This window comes from Rana temporaria, chromosome 9 (assembly GCF_905171775.1).
Source record: "Rana temporaria chromosome 9, aRanTem1.1, whole genome shotgun sequence".
Lineage (NCBI taxonomy): Eukaryota > Metazoa > Chordata > Amphibia > Anura > Ranidae > Rana > Rana temporaria.
The window spans coordinates 54260722-54280987 of NC_053497.1; the positions used below are offsets into that span (position 1 = coordinate 54260722).

At 44.7% G+C, this 20266-nt stretch overlaps 1 protein-coding gene across 1 annotated transcript in view; it reads left to right on the plus strand.

The window, feature by feature from the left end:
- LOC120913529 overlaps positions 1–19859 on the plus strand; it is a 29429-nt gene extending 9570 nt beyond the window's left edge. The window contains exons 3-5 of the mRNA XM_040323512.1: positions 14637–14867; positions 16005–16112; positions 19120–19859. Of these exons, the coding sequence (XP_040179446.1) occupies positions 14637–14867; positions 16005–16112; positions 19120–19322 (542 nt within the window). The 3' untranslated portion in view covers positions 19323–19859. The remainder of the gene's footprint in view (positions 1–14636; positions 14868–16004; positions 16113–19119) is intronic.
- The last annotated feature ends 407 nt before the right edge of the window (positions 19860–20266 follow it).

Sequence of the window (20266 nt, forward strand, 5' to 3'; positions counted from 1 at the left end):
CCCAGAAGTACCAGTTATTTCACTTCACACCAAGTAAATATGAACATACACTATATTGCCAAAAGTATTGGGACGCCTGCCTTTACACGCACATGAACTTTAATGGCATTGCAGTCTTATAGGTAGATTCACAAAGAGTTAGGCCGGCTTATCAGTAGATAAGCAAACCTAACTCAGAATCTACGCCGCCGTATGTTTAAGTGTATGCTCAAACAGAGATACGCTTAAACATATCTAAGATAGGACGGCTTGCGCCGTCCTATCTTAGATTGCAATTTTTCGGATGGCCGCTAGGTGGCGCTTCCATTGCAGCCGGCGTAGAATATGTAAATTAGTTTATTCGTCGATTCCCGAACGTACGCCCGGCCGCCGCAGTCGCTTTACGCCGTTTCCGTAAGGCCTTATGCGGCCTAAAGTTATTCCACCTGTGAGGTGGAATAACAATATTAAAGTATGGCCGCCCTTCCCGCCGCGAGGTTCGAATTTTTTACGTCGTTTGCGTAAGTCGTCCGCAAATCGGGATTTACGTAGTTTACGTCCACGTCTAAATCAATAGGCCCGTATGACTTACTTAGCCGCAATGCGCACTGGGAAATGTAGGCGCCCGGCGCATGCGCAGTAACAAAAAACGTCAAAAACGTGAGGTCAAGCCTCATTACCATACAACACGCCCCCCTCCAACCCATTTGAATTAGGCGCCCTTACGCCCGCCGCGTTTACACTACGCCGCCCTAAGTAAGGAGGTAAGTGGCTTGAGAATCATGTACTTGCCTCTCTTACTTAAGGCGGCGTAGTGTAAACACGCTAGGCTACGCCGACCTAGTTTTGCGCGCCCCTACCTGAATCTACCCATTAGTCCGTAGGGTTCAACATTGAGTTGGCCCACCCTTTGCAGCTATAACAGCCTATGTGTCTATGGGAATGTTTGACCATTCTTCCAGAGGTGCCTTTGTGTGGTCAGGCACTGATGTCGGACGAGAAGGCATGGCCTTCAGTCTCCACTCAAATTCATCCCAAAGGTGTTCTATTGGGTTGAGGTCAGGACTCTTTGCAGGCCAGTCAAGTTCCCCCACCCCAAACTCGCTCATCCATGTGTTTATGATCAGGAAACAGATCTCACAGACCTGCCTCCTGATTGGTGGGGAGGAGCGTTAGTGTGGAAATATCGAAAATTCATTCGCTATTGTCACACAACAGGGTGGGATCAGGATGCAGTGCTCTGGGCCCCCAGCCCACCCTATTTTGAAGCCCATTAGAGCCTCTGTCTTTAATCACGTGCTTCAAAATACACGATTCCAGCCATAGTAATTCATGCACCCGGTGTCCTGAAAGGGGCTGCGGAGGTGTTGGGGGGGGGGGCGCGGCACCTGTGCACCCACAATGCATGGGCCGCCACTGTTTGATGCGTTTTTTTGCACTCAGAATACCTGTAAGTAAAGTACAGATCATTTCCCAAGCAGAGAGTAAAGCTGACTAAAGATGGATCGAAATTCAGTGAGTTCAGCAGGCAGCGGCTGAATTTTGAACCATGAGTGGCTGTACACAAACAGACAAACACCCCAATGCTTAGATGACTCTCACCAAAGCAAATAGCTTTGTGGGTTTCTATGCTCCTCTAATGGAATGCTTCAATGATGCAGCCCTCCTCAGATAAGGGAATCTAAGACAGAACCGTAAAAAAGCACACAGGTGGGTGCAAACGCCTATTGCATTACCCAAGATTTTATCATACAAAAAGACAAATGAATACTCACGAAGCAAAGATGCTGCAAGCATTATAACACATCTTACTGGAGGAGCTGCGGTGGCTCAACGCGATTGGCACTGCGCTGACAAGCCATTCACCTCTGCAGCTAGGGGTTCGGATCCCGGTCTCAGCTACATGTAAATTGAGTTTGGTGGTCTCAGCCCGGCTCCCGGTGGGTGTGCTATGCGAGGTAAGCTTGCGCTTAGTATGCCCACCCCCCTCCCGCAAAAACCACCACACTTACAAGCACTCGAAATTGGGTTAACATGCACGCACTTTGACCGCGCGGTCTCTAAAAAGAGAGGCAAAGGACTAACGGGGCTGGTTGAGCAGGCTAGATCCTCTCACTCCCTTATAGGGAGTCCCTCTGCCCCGTTGGGCTTCAAAGCGGAGCAGGTAGGGTGGGCTGTTTGGGAGGACCCCCTCACACACCCACCATTGCCACCCGGGGCATGGAGAAAGGTGGCAGATTGCCTCTGGGGGAGGCCTGCCTACTCCCAACTCCTGCAGTCCGGCTCCTCTCTCGAGTACACGCACAAAATACACTTTAAAAAAAAAATAACACATCTTACCATCAACCAGTATGGCCAAGTGACCTGACTGGTACGCCGCAGTGTCGGCTAGCTAAAACATTTCAGGGGACACACCTACTTCATCAGAATTGTGGCGGACAAGTGTTTCCCTCCTTATATGCACAAAGGCACCTTATAGCTCCAGCATTAGATAGGGTCAAACATCATCATTCAACCATATGTGGCTGTGCCTGTTCAGCAGAAGTCAATCATTAGATTGAATTCGGTTAAAAGGGCTTGTTGGAAAAAAAATCTCAGATTTCAGCGAAAGATCAGTTTATTGTGACAGCAGAAGAGTCTTGCTTTTTAGAGTACAATGTCCCAGTGGGAAGGATTCCTCTATTCACCTCGTATGTGTGTATGGACAAATCTGTTTGTCTTTCTTCATTCAGCCCACCGGCCAGCTTAACAGTCATTACAATTATTGTTATTTTTATACAGGATTTATATAGCGCCAAAAGTTTGCGCAGCGCTTAACAAAATGAAGGCAGACATTACAGTTACATTACAATTTGCTACAAGAGGAATCAGAGGGCCCGGCTCATTAGAGCTTACAATCTAAAAGGGAGGGTCAATTGATAAAAAAGGAAATAGCTGTGTGGTATGAGCTGACTGAGAAAGTAAAACAGTGGGCCAGATTCACGTAGATCAGCGGATCTTTAGATCCGCTCGATCTATCTGATTTAAGATACGCTGCCGCAAGTTTGAGAGGCAAGTGGGTAATTCACAAACCACTTACCTCCAAACTTGCGGCGGCGGATCGTTAAACCCCTGGCGGAATTCAAATTCCGCGGCTAGGGGGAGTGCACTATTTAAATCAGGCGCGTTCCCACGCCGATTTAAATGAGCATGCGCCGTCCGCGAAATTTCCCGGCGTGCATTGCTCCCACTGACGTCACTAGGACGTCAGTGGTTTCGACGTGAGTGTAACTTGCGACGCGCGGGTTTCTAAATCGGCGTACGCAAACGACGTAAATAAATTCAAACTCGACGCGGGAACGACGGCTATACCTAACATTGGCTGTGCCTCATAGAAGCAGGGGTAAGTATACGCCGGGAAAACCGCTACGGAAACGTCGTAACAACACTGCGTCGGGTCTGCGTACGTTCGTGAATTTGCGTATCTCGCTGATTTACATATTATTCAGCGTAAATCAGCGGGAACACCCCCCGCGCCATTTTCAAATTGAAAATAAGATCCGACGGTGTAACACAGTGTAACACTGTCGGATCTTAGCCATATCTATGCGTAACTGATTCTATGAATCAGGCGCATAGATACGACCAGTTTAAGTCAGAGATACGATGGCGTATCAGGAGATACACCGTCGTATCTCTTTGTGAATCTGGCCCAGTGTATTTGTTAGAAGCAACATAGGCTTCTTTAAAGAGAAAGGTTTTCAGGGAATGTCTAATGCCTCGTACACACCATCGGCTCGGTCAGTTTTCCGAGGTACACACGGACAGTTTTCCTGACAGGAAAACTGCCAGGGGAGCTTTGGTCGGAAAAAACGGCCGTGTGTATGCTCCCTCACAGTGTTTCCCCATAGGAAAACTGTGAGGAAAAAAACGCAGCGATTCACGACGGGAAAAAATAAGACAAGTTCTCATTTTTTTCACCACAGTTTTCCTGTTGGGAAAACTGCTATGAAGCACACACACGGCCAGTTTTTCCGGCCCAAAAAATTAGCAGTTTTCCCGATGGGAAAACCGATGGTGTGTACAAGGCACAAGGATAGATAGATTAGGGGACAGTCGGATAGATTGGGGTAGTGAGTTCCAAAGGATGGGAGAAGCTCTGGAGAGATCATGGAGGCGAGCATGAGAGAAGGTGACAAGGAAGCTTGAGAGCAGGAGGTCTTGGGCGGGCCGAAGAGAGCAGTTTGGTTGGTATTTTGAGATTACAATGATATGGCCCTTTTGTTGACTACAATACAACAATACAATAATGAGAAATATGCTGTAGTTGCTTCACATTACTCATTAGTCATGTATTTATATAAAAATAAGTATGGATCACGTCTACTTATTATTAATATGTAAAGGTAAACAGTTGACAGGGTGTACACATGGTGATTATCTACCCACATGATGATGGTTATCTATTTTCCCATTATGAAGTATCTCTTGATATCTTATCATTCTCCCTGTAAAGTCCCCAAAGATCTTTCTGCCACTTTCACTACTGTCTGCTTTCCATTGCTTATTGCCTACTCTGATTCTTCAACCTATTAAAGATGCTCTGTCACGAAATACAGCACTACCAACAGTGAAAACTCACGAGGTCTCCTTTTTCTGGCAATGGTCATATGTTTCAAAGTAGATGTAAATCCTAACCTAAAGGGACACTAAAGGTTCCTGTTTAAAAAAAAACAAAAAAAAAAAACAAACAAAAATGTTATACTTACCTCTACTGTGCAGCTCGTTTTGCACACAGTGGCCCCGACCCTGGTCTTCTGGGGTCCCTCGGCGGCTGTCTCGGCTCCTCCCCGCAAGAACTAACCCCCTTCATGGGAGCTCTCTCCCATGGGGTTAGTTCTTGTGGGCACGCTCCCGTGATACAGCCGGCGGCTATAGACTGTATCACTCGGCCCCGCCCCCGACGTGCCACATCATTGGATGTGATTGACAGCAGTGCAAGCCAATGGCTGCGCTGCTATCAATCCATCCAATCTAGCCAATCAACGGCCAGACTGAGTGAAGAAGAGGACGTCAAGGGCGAGCGCAGCAGGTGAACAGGCTCAGGTAAGTAAAACAGGGGGCTGGGGGGGCCATCATTGCCAGTTTTTTTTTCACCTAAATGCAAAGGATGCAATAAGGTGAAAAAAAACGAACCTTTACAACCTCTTTAACCACTTAAGACCCGGACCAAAATGCAGCTAAAGGACCTTGCCCCTTTTTGCGATTCGGCACTGCGTCGCTTTAACTGACAATTGCGCGGTCATGCGACGTGGCTCCCAAACAAAATTGGCGTCCTTTTTTTCCCACAAATAGAGCTTTCTTTTGGTGGCATTTGATCACCTCTGCGGTTTTTATTTTTTGCGCTATAAACAAAAATAGAGCGTCAATTTTGAAAAACATGCAATATTTTTTACTTTTTGCTATAATAAATATCCCCCAAAAATATATAGAAAACATTTTTTTTCCTCAGTTTAGGCCGATACGTATTCTTCTACCTATTTTTGGTAAAAAAAAAAACGCAATAAGCGTTTATCGGTTGGTTTGCGAAAAATTTATAGCGTTTACAAAATAGGGGATAGTTTTATTGCATTTTTTTTTTTTTTACTACTAATGGCGGCAATCAGCGATTTTTTTCATGACTGCGACATTATGGCGGACACTTTTGACAATTTTGACACATTTTTGGGACCATTGTCATTTTCACAGCAAAACATGCATTTAAAATGCATTGTTTTCTGTGGAAATGGCAGTTGTAGTTTGTGAGTTAATCACAGGGGGCGCTGAAGGAGTTATGTTTCACCTAGTGTGTGTTTACAACTGTAGGGGGGTGTGGCTGTAGGAGTGACGTCATCGATTGTGTCCCCCTATAAAAGGGATGACACGATCGATGCAGCCGCCACAGTGAAGATCGGGGAAGCCGTGTTTACACGCGGCTCTCCCTGTTCTTCAGCTCCGGGGACCGATCTTGGGACCCCAGCGGCGATCGGGTCCGCGGGTCCCGCGGTCCCGGTCACGGAGCTTCGGACCAGGTCGCGCACATGTGCCCAGCCGTGCCATTCTGCTGACGTATATGTGCAGGAGGCGGTCCTTAAGTGGTTAATGTAGTTTATTAAAGCCTTGTGCATCACAAAGAAACAACATGTTTCATTGCTCTGGACCAGTTTCCCGATAGTGAAAATGGTGGCCCACATCTGCACAATGTAACTTGGCTTGGCTACTTGAGGTCTCAGTTAGGGGTGCATTTAACATGGTGATGATGCAGGAACACAATTGGGAGACACCATAGGTTGGGGGGGGGCAGGTATGCCTGGGCACACCCTAATCACAATGCACGGTGCCAAATTCCCCCTATTGCCTGGGCTTCCCCCATGTTGGCCCCCGATTCTGCAGTTCTGTTGACTTCCATCCTCTCCTCTCCCCTCAGCTGATTTGGGGCATGTTTCAGTATGGAGAATGGGGGAAGGGGCCAGTAAATATGTCATTTACCAGCATCTTCCCTTTCTAAATGAACACAGTGAACACACTCACTGACTGTGTTCATTCATAACAGAAGCTTAGTAAACTGTGTTTACAATGCTTCAGTTTGTGAATGAACAGGAAGCCGCTCAGCACAGAGCACTTCCCAGTTATTCATGGTCCAGTGCAGCTGAGGCTGCAGAGAAAGGCACGTGTTTGAGCTTTGGGGTCACACCCTAATGTAATAGGCTGCGCACACCTATGGAAGACACTTGTCACCTTATACCAGGAAGTGCCTTTGATGGAGAATCACCAGGTATTATTTGAGTAAAACATGGTGGTCACATAGATTTGTTGATTAACAAAAGGTTAGGGCTAGCATAGGATGCATTAAAGAGGTTGTAAAGATTTGTTTTCTAAATTGGTTCCTTTAAGCTAGTGCATTGTTGGTTCACTTACCTTTTCCTTCCATTTCCCTTCTAAATGTTTTTTTTTTCTTTGTCTGAATTTCTCACTTCCTGTGCCCCCTCTGTAAGCTGTTCTGGCTGACTAACCCCCAGCCAGATGATGGGGGCAAGCTTACTGAGGAGAAACAGGAAGTGAGAAATTCAGACAAAGAAAAAAAACATTTAGAAGGGAAATTGAAGGAAAAGGTACCGTATTTTCCGGCGTATAAGACAACCCCCTAATTTTCCAGGAAAAATTTTGGTTTTGGGATATACTCACTGTATAAGACTACCCCCTTCTTACTAGTCTTTCTGGAAGCTGAGGGGTAGCCAGAACCGATGACAGAAACAGGCTTTTTCAAATCTCACTGCACTGTGCCATTACATTACATGCCTCACTGTGCCATTACATTGCATGCCCCCACTGTGCCATCACTTGCCCCTCACTGTGCCATTACATTGCATGCCCCCACTGTGCCATCACTTGCCCCTCACTGTACCATCACTTGCCCCCACTGTGCCATCACTTGCCCCTCACTGTACCATCACTTGCCCCCACTGTGCCATCACTTGCCCCTCACTGTGTCATCACTTGCCCCCACTGTGCCATCACTTGCCCCTCACTGTGTCATCACTTGCCCCTCTCTGTGCCATCACTTGCCCCCACTGTGCCTGAACTTGTTGCCCCCCAGTGCAATCACCGCAAACACTCACTTTTTTTGCCGGCGGTGACAGTCTCCATACTGCGAGCGCTAGCGTCAATGATTTGAAAGCTGCACCTTCTCTTCAGAGTGTTCTGTGATAGGCGGAACACAAATTTTCCCAGCAGCGCCTCTGTTCTGTGTTCCGCCTATCACGGACGTCTTCTCATCTCGTCCGAGGATTAAAAGGCATCTGTGATAGGAGGAACACAGAACAGAGGCTCTGCTGGGAAGATTTGTGTTCCTCCTATCACAGAACACTCTGAGGAGAAGGAGCGTCTTTTAAATCATTGACGCTCGCGCTCGCTGTATGGAGACTGTCACCGCCGGCAAAAAAAGTGAGCACAAAGACCGTACCCGGCGTATAAGACGACCTCCAAATTTGGATGCATGTTTTTGCATCCAGAAAGTCGTCTTATACGCCGGAAAATACGGTAAGTGAACCAACAATGCACTAGCTTAACCACTTGGGATCCGCCTGCCGTCAATTGACGGCTACAGTGCGGATCCCAATCGCCAAGCTGCCGTCAATTGACGTCCGCCCCTTAGGGCGGTCCCCGCCCGCGTTCCAGAGCGCGCTGCGGGGAAAATCTGTGTTGGCCGTGTCCCTCGGACACAGCCAATTACAGATCGCCGCGAACGGCCAATCAGAGTGGCCGTTCGCGATGCGATCTGTGCGGCCAATGAGAGATGATCTCATATGTAAACATATGAGATCATCTCTCATTGCCGTTTTACACAGAGACAGCGGTGCTGTCTCTTGGAGAGGAGACCGATCTGTGTCTCTTGTACATAGAGACACAGATCGGTCACCCCCCCAGTCACCCCCCCCTCCACCTACAGTTAGAACACTATATAGGACACACATTTAACCCCTTCCTCACCCCCTAGTGTTAACCCCTTCAATGCCAGTCACATTTATACTGTAATTAGTGCATATTTATAGCACTGATCGCAGTATAAATGTGAATGGCGCCAAAAATGTGTCAAAAGTGTCCGATGTGTCCGCCATAACGTCGCAGTCCCATTAAAAATCGCAGATCGCCGCCATTTCTAGTAAAAAAAAATAATTAAAAAATAATAATTCTGTCCCCTATTTTGTAAGCGCTATAACTTTTGCGCAAACCAGTCGCTTATTGCGATTTTTTTTTTACCAAAAATATGTAGAAGAATACGTATCGGCCTAAACTGAGAAAAAAAAATGTTTTTTTTTTTTTTAAATTGGGATATTTATTATAGCAAGAAGTAAAAAATATTGTATTTTTTTCAAAATTGTCTCACTTTTTTGTTTATAGCTCAAAAAATAAAAACCGCACAGGCGATCAAATACCACCAAAAGAAAGCTCTACTTGTGGGGAAAAAAGGACGTCAATTTTGTTTGGGAGCCACGTCGCACGACCGCGCAATTGTTAGTTAAAGCGATGCAGTGCCGAAAGCTGAAATTGAAACCTATTTAGAAAAAAAGAAACCTTTACAACCCCTTTAAGGTGATAAAAATGGAAGGTTTACAACCCCTTTAAGAAACAGCTTTACCTTTTCCTTCACTGTTGATTCTATTTAATTTTGCAACAATAGTGAGATGTCCCCAAAATGTCCCAATTGTTTGCTAACATTTAATGAATCAAACAAATTAATAAAATGATTGAAAACTCACAGTTTTAATCATTACAAAAAAAAAAAAAAAGGAACACCCCTCCAAATTATTCTGTTACAAATATTTCAAGGAAAGTCATTTTTTTTTGTCTAAATCCCGCTCTCCCTTTCTTCAGGATCTGGAAATAACCTGCAACATTCTGCTTCATGACATTTGATTGCCCCAAGCAACTTTCTAGTGTTGTGAAATCAGTTTATAAAACAGTGTTAATTAATACCTGGAAGTAGAAGAAATATTGCAGATTGATTCATCATAACACCACTAATCCTGCCCTGCAATTATCCATTATTTATATCTGCTCTGCCTTCACTTTTCCTGTTCTGTATTATCGGGCAACTGACATTTTCCTTTTAAAAAGACACCTTTATCCTTATGGTATCTTCGCCTGGGTACTTCTTCCATTTGCCTTGTCCTGGCCAATGAAGACTCGACGTGGCCATCATTTCTGCTCTCTTTTTTCTATGATTTTCCTCTCGAACCTTTCCAGTATAATAGTACTTTATACACTATGGGCCTAATCCACAAAAACCCGGCGCAACGTAACTTTTGCTATTTAAGTTACACCGCCGCAAAATCTCTACCTAAGTGCCCGATCCACAAAGCACTTATCTAGAAATTTTGAGCGGTGTAACTTAAATCCGTCCGGCGCAAGGCGTTCCTAATTTAATGGGGCGAGTCCCATTTAAATTAGGCGCGCTCCCGCGCCAGACGTACTGCGCATGCTCCCGACGTCATTTTCCCGACATGCTTTGCGCGGTTTTACGTTGCGCCGGGTTTTGAGAATCGCGACGGGCGTTAAAAAAAAAAAAAGAGTTGCGGCGGGAATTTTTTTTTTTTTTTTTTTTTTAAATGACAGCGACGCGGGATAGAAGGGTCTACTTTTACAAGGTGTAAACAGTTTAGGCCTTGTAAAAGCAGCACTAATATTGCGACGGCAAACTAATACTTACGGAGAAAAAAACGAAGCTTAAAAGCTTTGTGGATCTCCGTAAGTGCTAATTTGCATACCCAAAGCGGCATTTCGATGAGAAATGCCCCCAGCGGCGGCTGCGGTACTGCATCCTAAGATCCGACAGTGTAAGTCCCTTACACATGTCGGATCTTCTGCCTATCTATGTGAAACTGATTCTGTGGATCAGTTCCATAGATAGAAATAGGAATACGACGGCGTATCAGTAGATACGCCGGCGTATCCCTTTTGTGGATTAGGCCCTATATTACCAAAACTATTGGGACATCTGCCTTTACACGCACATGAACTTTAACCACTTCAATACCAGGCACTTCCCACCCTTCCTGCCCAGGCCAATTTTCAGCTTTCAGCGCTGTCGCTGTTTAAATGATAATTGCTCAGTCATGCTACACTGTACCCAAACTAAAATGTTATCATTTTGTTCCCACAAATAGAGCTTTCTTTTGGTGGTATTTGATCACCTCTGCGGTTTTTAGTTTTTTCTAAACAAATAAAAAAAGACCAAAAATTTTGAAAAAATTAAGTTTTTAGTTTGTTTCTGTTATAACATTTTGTAAAAAAGTACGTTTTCTCCTTAATTGATGGGCACTGATAAGGTGGCACGGACGGGCACTGATAGGCACGGATAGGCGACACTGATGGGTGGCACTGATATGCAGAACTAATGGGCATTGATAGGTGGCACTGATGGGTACTCATGGGTGGCACTGGTGGGCACTGATAGGCAACACTGATGGGCCCTAAAAGGCTGCACTGATGGTTACTTATGGGTGGCACTGATAGGCGGCACTGATGGGAACTGATACGTGGCACTGGTAGATGGCACTGATAGGCATCCCTGGTGGCACTGGCAGTAGTAAGCATTGTGGGTGGGCACTGATTGGCAGCACCCTGGGCATTGATTGGCAGCTGCCTGGGCACAGATTGTCATTCCCTGGTGGTCTAGGGGGGCATACCTGGTGGTCCAGTCTGATATGAGGCACTGGTAGATGGCACTGATAGGCATCCCTGGTGGCACTGGCAGTGGTAAGCATTGTGGGTGGGCACTGATTGGCAGCACCCTGGGCATTGATTGGCAGCTGCCTGGGCACAGATTGTCATTCCCTGGTGGTCTAGGGGGGCATACCTGGTGATCCAGTGTGGTGGCCATCCTGATGGTCCTGTGCTGCATCCTGGTGGTCCTGGGCGGGCATCCTAGGGGGGGCTTCGCTGATAAACTATCAGCACAGACCCCCCCTGTCAGGAGAGCAGCCGATCGGCTCTCCTCTACTCGCGTCTGTCAGATGTGAGTGAGGAAAAGCGATCAACGGCTCTTCCTGGTTACATCGTGATCAGCTGTGATTGGACACGGCTGATCATGTGGTAAAGAGTCTCCGTCAAAGATTGGAGTTGCGGCTTGTTATCCTGCGGACGTCATATGATGTCCAGTCAGGATAACAGAACCACTTTGCCGACATCATTTTGCTATATGGCGGGCGGCAACTGGTTAATGGTATCCCAATCTTAGTCTGTAGGGTTCAGTATTGAGTTGGCCCACTCTTTGCAGCTATAACAGTTTCAACTCTTCTGGGAAGGCTGTCCACAAGGTTTAGGAGTGTCTATGGGAATGTTTGACCATTCTTCCAGAAGCTCATTTGTGAAGTCAGGTACTGATTTCGGTCAAGGCTTGCAATCTCTGCTCTAATTCATCCCAAAGGTGTTCTATCGGGTTGAGGTCAGGACTCTGTGCAGGCCAGTCAATTTCCTCCAACACAAACTCACTCATCCAGATCGATGCAAAGTGCTGGCACTCTCACTGTCCGTGGTGGTGGAGAAACTGTAACAAGCCAATGGTGGGGGCTTATCTGGTATACATAGTTACTTCTTTGCCCTGCCCTAACATCCTTACTAAACCTAGCAGCTATTCTTATTTCTCTTAAATAGTCATGTATTTACTTAAAATGATTTACACATATTTTTACATAGCTAGTATACCCAAATCTCTCTGAGATCAGCCTCACATAATTTACACCTCAGCACAGCACTCAGACTGGAAGAGGAATGGGCAGAATGTGGAGCCAATCAGACTCTGCTGCATGCACATGTGACTGGGAACATACTAACAGGAGGAGAGAGTGCCGTATTCCTTAAAGGGGTTGTAAAGGTAAAAAAAAAAATTCCCTAAATAGCTTCCTTTACCTTAGTGCAGTCCTCCTTCACTTACCTCATCCTTCCATTTTGCTTTAAATGTCCTTATTTCTACGGAGAAATCCTCACTTCCTGTTCTTCTGTCTGTAACTCCACACAGTAATGCGACACTTTCTCCCTGGTGTGGAGAAAGCCTCTTGAGGGGGGAGGGGGCGAGCAGGAGGGTCAGGACGCTCTCTTCTTTGCAGATAGAGAAAGGAGCTGTGTGTAAGTGGGCGTCCTGACACTCCTGCTCGCCCCCTCAAGAGGCTTTCTCCACACCAGGGAGAAAGTGTTGCATTACTGTGTTTAGTTACAGACAGAAGAACAAGAAATGAGGATTTCTCAGAAGAAATAAGGACATTTAAAAGCATATTCGAAGGATGAGGTAAAGGAGCTATTTAGGGAGAAAAAAAAATACCTTTACAACCCCTTTAACTCTCTTAACAATTAGTGGCTTCACCTTTCCTGCTGTGCTGTCTAACAATGGTGTATGAATCATAAAACTAGCTGCACAGAGTTACATAACAGATAAAACAGTTCTAATATATGTATATTCACTGTGGGCCAGATTCACAGAAAAAGTACGCCGGAGTATCTGCTGATACTCCGGCGTACTTTCAAATTTGCCGCGTCGTATCTTTATTTTGAATTCTCAAACAAAGATACAACGGCATTTGGCTAAGATCCGACAGGCGTACGGCTTCGTACGCCTTCGGATCTTAGGATGCAATACTTTGTCGCCCGCTGGGCGGAGTTCGCGTCGTTTTCCGCGTCGGGTATGCTAATTAGCTGTTTACGGCGATCCACGAAGGTACGCGTGTTCGTCGCATTCTCTTACGTCGTCGCTAGTCGGCTTTTCCCATCGTAAAGTTGCGATTTCTATTTAGGTGGTGTAAAAATAGACAGCCCATGTTAAAGTATGGCCGTCGTTCCCGCGTCGAATTTAAATATTTTTTTTTTTTGCGTAAGACGTCCGGGAATAGGAAAGGACGTAACGCACGTCGCCGTTTAAAAAATTACGTCGGTGCGACGTCATTTCGCGCAAAGCACGGCTGGAAATTTCAAAACGGAGCATGCGCAGTACGTTCGGCGCGGGAACGCGCCTAATTTAAATGATACATGCCCCATTTGAATTAGGCGGGCTTGCGCCGGACGGCTTTACGCTACGCCGCCGCAAGTTTACAGGCAAGTGCTTTGTGAATCAAGCACTTGCGCTGAAAACTTGCAGCGGTGTAACGTAAATTACATACGTTACGCCGCCGCATTTGTACCTGAATCTGGCCCTGTGTGTTTAGCTATTTGTGAACTTCCCTATAGCTCCTATTCATCTTAGTTATTAAAACCATAGCCAAGCTTTTTCATCTGCCTTAACCCTCGCCTACTTCCTACCTCCTCCCTGAGCTTAGCTTGGCACTTCTTGACAGAAGACTAGGTGAGAATAATAGTGGTAGGAACAGACTGTCTTGCGTGCTTCATCCATGGTTCCCCTGGAGGGTGGTCACCCTGTAATTGAACACTGGGCTCTTGCCATACCTCCCAACATTTTGAGATGGGAATGAGGGACACCTACTAACAAACATATGTAGGCATAGGACACGCCCCCTGCCACGCTCCCTTAAAGGAGAATATCCCTCAAAAAAGGTTAATTAAATCCACAAGGGCTTTTTTTTTACCACTACTATTCCTTTATATTGGCTTTTTAAAATGTTTAAATGCAGAAATTTAGAAACTGGATGAAAGGTTTAGTACCGGGCAACACTTTTATACACAACTATATAGATCAGACCAAAATGAGGGACAAATGAGGGGGAAAGCGCGACAGAGGGACATTGCTTCAAATCAGGACAGTCCCTCGAAATCAGGGACAGTTGGGAGCTCATACTCATGACAATGGGCGCAAGACAATTTCCCCGACTTGTTCATTCCCCGACTTAGTTGGGGTAGGCTGTACACTTTGGGGGTGGGCCAGCCACGCCCCATGACCTTTGACCTCTGGGAACCCGCCTTTTGACCTTTGACCTCTGGGGGAGGTCCCTCTTCCAATTCCTGAGTCCTAGCCTTATTCTTCAATGGGAAACCCTAACCCTAATGTTTTAGGACAGACCAGGAGACAAGCTAATGTCTGTGGGACACCAGAAAATGCTATTAAACCTGGAGCTAGGCTTTAATAGTAGTGTATATTGAAATAATGGATGCAGTCAGTTCTCACACCATTTAATATTGACTTTCTTTGACAGGTGGAAATATTCAGAGGCAGCAAAAATATTGTGCGACATCACAGCAGTGCAATATACTCTCATCTGATCCATCACTTGTCCAGAAATGCTGCAATACGGATCTCTGTAATGGTGGAAACATTCCTTTAAGTACAGCCAGTACAGCCAGTACAGCCGGTACAGCCAGTACAGCCAGTACAGCCGGTACAGCCAGTACAGCTATTACAGCCAGTACAGCCGGTACAAACAGTAGTAAGTGAAATTTCTGTTTTTCTATGAATGGTAGCTTTTAGGTCAGAAGTATACAACTAATGTTATACATTTCAGATAAAGGGGTCACCCAAGGTTAGTAGTTTGCATTTGAGGGGGTAGAGAAGGCCATTATCAGTTACCAGCCTGCTGTATTGCTCAGGGACTCTTGCACTGAGCCCAGGTAAAGTCACATGACAAGTCAAAACACATTCATTTCGGTGGGTGCTATCTTAATCAATGTGGCTCAAGTTGCAGCAACAAAAAAAGGTTCCTGAACTAGTTTTCTGTGACTTTGGTGTGACTTGAGTACCATAGACTACAATGTTAAATCACAAAAGTTGTAAGGAAGTCACATGCAAGTCGTATGACTTTGGGGTCAACGCTTAAGAAGTCCTAAGTGTTGATGAGCGGATTTCCAAATATTCATGGAAATCCGCTAAAGATGTTAAAGTGGAGGTTCACCCAAAAAATCTATTTTTAACATTAGATTGAGGCTAATTTTACTAAGCAGAATCGGGTGTTTTTTTTTTTTTAAATCAATGCAGTACTTACCGTTTTAAAGAACGATGTTCTCCCGCCGCTTCCGGGTATGGGCTGCAGGACTGGGCGTTCCTATTTGATTGACAGCCTTCCGACGTGAATCAACCCCAGTGTTTATTGTGGTGCACCTTTTCACATTTTCCAGAATCAGCTTTCTTGACACCTCAGAGCTCCATGTGGTTTCTACACCTATTAAAGTGGAGGTCCACCCTAAAAAAAAAAAAAAAAAAAAAAAAAAAAAAATTTTATTCTGCATTGACTGTCTTTGAATTTGCCCCAGCCCCTGTTCAAATCCAATCCAGGGACAGACTTGGTCCGGGGACAGTGTCCTCAATCCAGGGACTGTCCCCGGAAACCAGGGATGTCTGGTCACCCTACCTTACTAGCTCAGTTAGTAGTGTGGATTAGTGAGCTGTAGCTAACTTCCAGATCTCCTGAAACTGTAAGGAATATTCGTTTTAGGTAAGTCGATCTACTCATCATTGGTCCCAAGCTCCCAGTTCTGCTCGCAGCCATTACGAAGAAATCTCACTCTTGCAGCTGGATGTTCATTATTTATTACACTATATTTACCTGCTGTTGATTATCTTCTTCCAGGTTCTTTTCTGAAATGTAACTCCTGTAACTTCTATGAATGCGTAGTGAACAAAAATACAGTTACCTGTAACCGTGGTGAGGTCTGTGTGACCACAACTGCATATATTGGTAAATATTTATGAATTATTATTCATATGGAATAATCATCTATGTATCTGTCTGTCTATCTATCTATCTATCTATCTATCTATCTATCTATCTATCTATCTATCTATCTATCTATCTATCTATCTATCTATCTATCAGCTTATCTATCTATCTATCTATCATTTATCAGCTTATCTATCATTTATCAGCTTATCTATCATTCATATACTTTTTTATTAACTAACTATTTATCAGTCTATCATTCATATACAGTACCTATCCATAAAGGAACAATTTATCAGTCTATATATTTATTTACCTATAATTTTTTCTCATTGGTTAAGCTTTCTCAGGGTTAAATGGACCAGCTGGGGTGCATTTTCCAGGGCACAGCTGAATGATGGTGTGCTCTTGTACAAGCTCTGCCTCTTTCGTCATGTGATCTTTTTTTTTTTTTTAAACAAAAAACGAATACTAGAATGTGTTAATAAAAGTAAAGGTTTATTTTATCTAGGAATGGCGGAGATCAGCGATTTTTATCGTGACTACGACATTATGGCGGACACATCGGACACTTTTGACACTATTTTAGGACCATTGTCATTTTTACAGCGAACAGTGCTATAAAAATGCAATGGTTACTGTAAAAATGACACTGGCAGTGAAGGGGTTAACCAGGAGGGGGCGCTGTAGGGGTTAAGTGTGCCCTAAGGGAGTGTTTCTTACTGTGGCTGGGCGTGTGACATCACTGATCGTCGTTCTGTATGACAGGGAACAGACGATCAGTGACAGGCTCACTAGGAAGCACGGGGAGAGGTTTGTTAACGCTTACCTCTCACTGTTTTTCCTCTCTGTGACCCGATCGCGGGACACCGGCGGCGATCGGATCCGCTGTTCCCGCGGGGATGGTCACGGAGAAGAGGACCGGGTTGCCGCCGGTGATGCTCTCGCGAACCACAGCTGGGATCTTAAAGGGGACGTACAGTACATGTACGCCCTTGTGCCCAGCCATTTTGCCGACGTATATCATCGTGCGAAGGTCCTCAAGTGGTTAAAGAGTCATTTGACTCCTGTCAATTACCTCTTTTCCCCTACAGCTCTTGCTAAATACTGTACACATGGTCACACAAAAGTCCGGTGAACTTTTGTCTGCCAAGAACGCGGTGACGTAAAAGACTATGACGAGCCGACAAAATTAAGTTTCCAAGCATGCGCTATTTTTTTTTCCTGTCGAAAAAGCATACAGATGAACGATTTTCCCACTCTGATTTTTTTCCTGGTTGGAAAAAAGAGAGCCTACTTTTTTTTTTCCGGCAGTTTTCCCGTCGAAAAAAACTGTGATGGAGCATACACACGGTCGGAATTCCCGGCCAAAAGCTCTCATCACAGTTTTTCCGACGGGAAAACCGGTCGTGTGTACGAGGCATAACTCTCTGACCTGTAGGACTGCAAACAGTCATGCTTAGACATCAGGCATCTGCTTTTACAGAAAAGTAGAGATACAACAATGAAAATGAAGGTTGTTAGTACAATATTTACCAAATATTTCCCGTATTTATCGGCGTATAATACGCACCCTAACTTTAAGAAGGAAGTTTCAGGAAAAAAACTTTCCACAGCCCCCTGCGTATAACACGCAGGCACAGTTTACCCTCTATTTTCAGGGTAAAAAACTGAGTGTTATACGCCAATAAATACAGTAATATTGATTCAGTGATCTCAGCTGGATTTAAATTGGAACTAAACTTCTGAAAATACTCACCTCCACCTTCCAGTAATGGGGCAGTTACATCCTTCACATCCTTTACATCCTTCACTGGCCGCTGTCATCTACTTCCAAATCTGATCCTGTGTACGAGGCTTTAATGCCGCGTACACACGATCATTTTTCAGCATGAAAGAAAACGTCGTTTTTCAGCATGTCTAAAAAACAAAGTTTTCCCAACTTCATCATGAAAACGACTATGCCTACATACCATCGTTTTAAAAAAAGGATCTAGAAAAGCGCGGTGACGTACAACACGTACGACGGCACTTTAAAGGGGAAGTTCCATTCGCCTTTGGGCTGCTTTAGCTGATTCCGTGTTAGTAAAAGACGATTTGCGTTTTTTTGGCTGTTACAGCGTGATGAATTTGCTTACTCCATTATGAACGGTAGTTTTACCAGAACGAGCGCTTCCGTCTCATAACTTGCTTCTGAGCATGCGTGGGTTTTTTTCGTCGTTTTAGCCCACACACGATCATTTTTTACAACTCGAAAAACGACATCGTTTAAAACGACGTTAAAAAATGCAGCATGTTCGGAAAAAAAAATTGTCGTTTTCAGAACCTGAAAAATTATGTGAAGCCCACACACAATCATTTTAAATGATGTTTTTGAAAAACAACGTTTTTTTCTTGCTGAAAAATTATCGTGTGTATGCGGCATCATGTGTGTTATTGCAGAGGAGACATAGCATGTCTCTAATTGCAACAAAGAGCTGTCTGTTTGCAATTTTTTTTTTACAGATTAGGTTTCGTTCTGTTTTGTTTGTTATATCTGAGTGTAATGCCGCGTACGCACGACAGTTTTTCATGGCGTGAAAAATTTAATTTTTTAAACTGGTCGTTAAAAACGATTGTGTGTAGTCTCCAGAGCATTTTTCTCTATGTGAAAAATGGGCATTAAAAATTTAGAACATGCTCTATTTTTTCCCGTCGTTTTTCACGTCTTCGTTTTTCACGTAGTGGGCTTTAACGACGGGGAAAAAAATGCGCATGCTCAGAAGCAAGTTATAATCAGCCCAAAGGGTGGCGCCAATCGAATGGAACTTCCCCTTTTTAGTGTTGTCGTACGTCACAGCGCTTTGCTCAAGCATTTTTTTTCACGATTGTGTGTATGCAAGGCAGGCTTGAGAAGAATCACCACGAGAAAAACGTCGTTTTTTTTCAAAGAAATTAAAAATGGTCGTGTGTACGCAGCTTTATACTCAGGTTTTAGTGGCCACCCTTGCTCTTCAATAATCCTCTGCTGTTTCTCTATTCACAGTTGGGGTACCCGTGAAAAAACTTAGCTGTGCAAATACCACAATCTGCTCAACGGAGACCTCAGAAAACATTGCAGGGTCCAGAGTATCTGTCAGTAACACGTGCTGCAATCAAAACTACTGCAATTTTGCTGTCAACGTAAAACTTTCTTCCATCGCTGCCATCGGAGCTGTGTTACTTCTATGGATCACCAAGCTGTCCTGAGCAGATATAGATGACATCTACCATCTACCTGCAATTCGACGCCGTGGAAGCCTAAAGAGAACCAATTGCTGATCATTGACAAAATCATTGAGCTTATACGTATAATTTACACAATCTCAAATTATAACTGTTTAGGCTACTAATACAAGATATATATTTGCCTGCCTACCTAAAAGATAAGTTAACCTTTAGAACGTGTTACATGTTTCACCCATAATTAGCGTTTAAAGTGTAATATGTTCTAGCATTTCAACCCCACTCCCTAAGATTTCCCCTCTGTGACAGTGGGGGCGGGTTCTTCTAATGTGCAGAGCTCCGCCCACACTGTCACATCATTCATTCAAAGGGATCTATAAATTAGTAAACTTATAGTCCTGTCTGCCACTGCAGCAGACGGACTTGTATTTCTCAATAAACTAAGCTGACCAGCGCCATCGTAGTCCACTGACACTCCCTTCAGGACGTGTCTGCAGAAGCCTGACATTGCACCCATGATCCACTGATCACTAGTGCAATTCTTTGCAGGCTCCTGTGTGAGAAATAAGAAAAATAAGAAATGCAAATTTTTCCTGCAAAATATGTGCATTCCACATTTTTTCCCCTAAAGATGAACTTAAAGTGACACTATAGGTTCATTTTTTTTTTAAATTAACAAACATATCATACTTACCTCTACTGTGCAGCTCGTTTTGCACAGTGTGGCCCCGAGCGCCGTTTTCTGGGGTCCCCCAGTGGCTCTCTCGGCTCCTCCCCACATCAGATAACCCCCTCTGGGAAGCGCTCTCCCAAGGGGGTTAACTTGCAGGAAAAGCTCAGAGTCCTGCATTTGGCATCCATAGCTGCCGAATGCAGGATTCAGCCCCTCCCCTGGCGCCTGCATCATTGAATTTGATTGACATCAGCGGGAGCCAATGGCTGCACTGCTATGAATCTATCCAATGAAG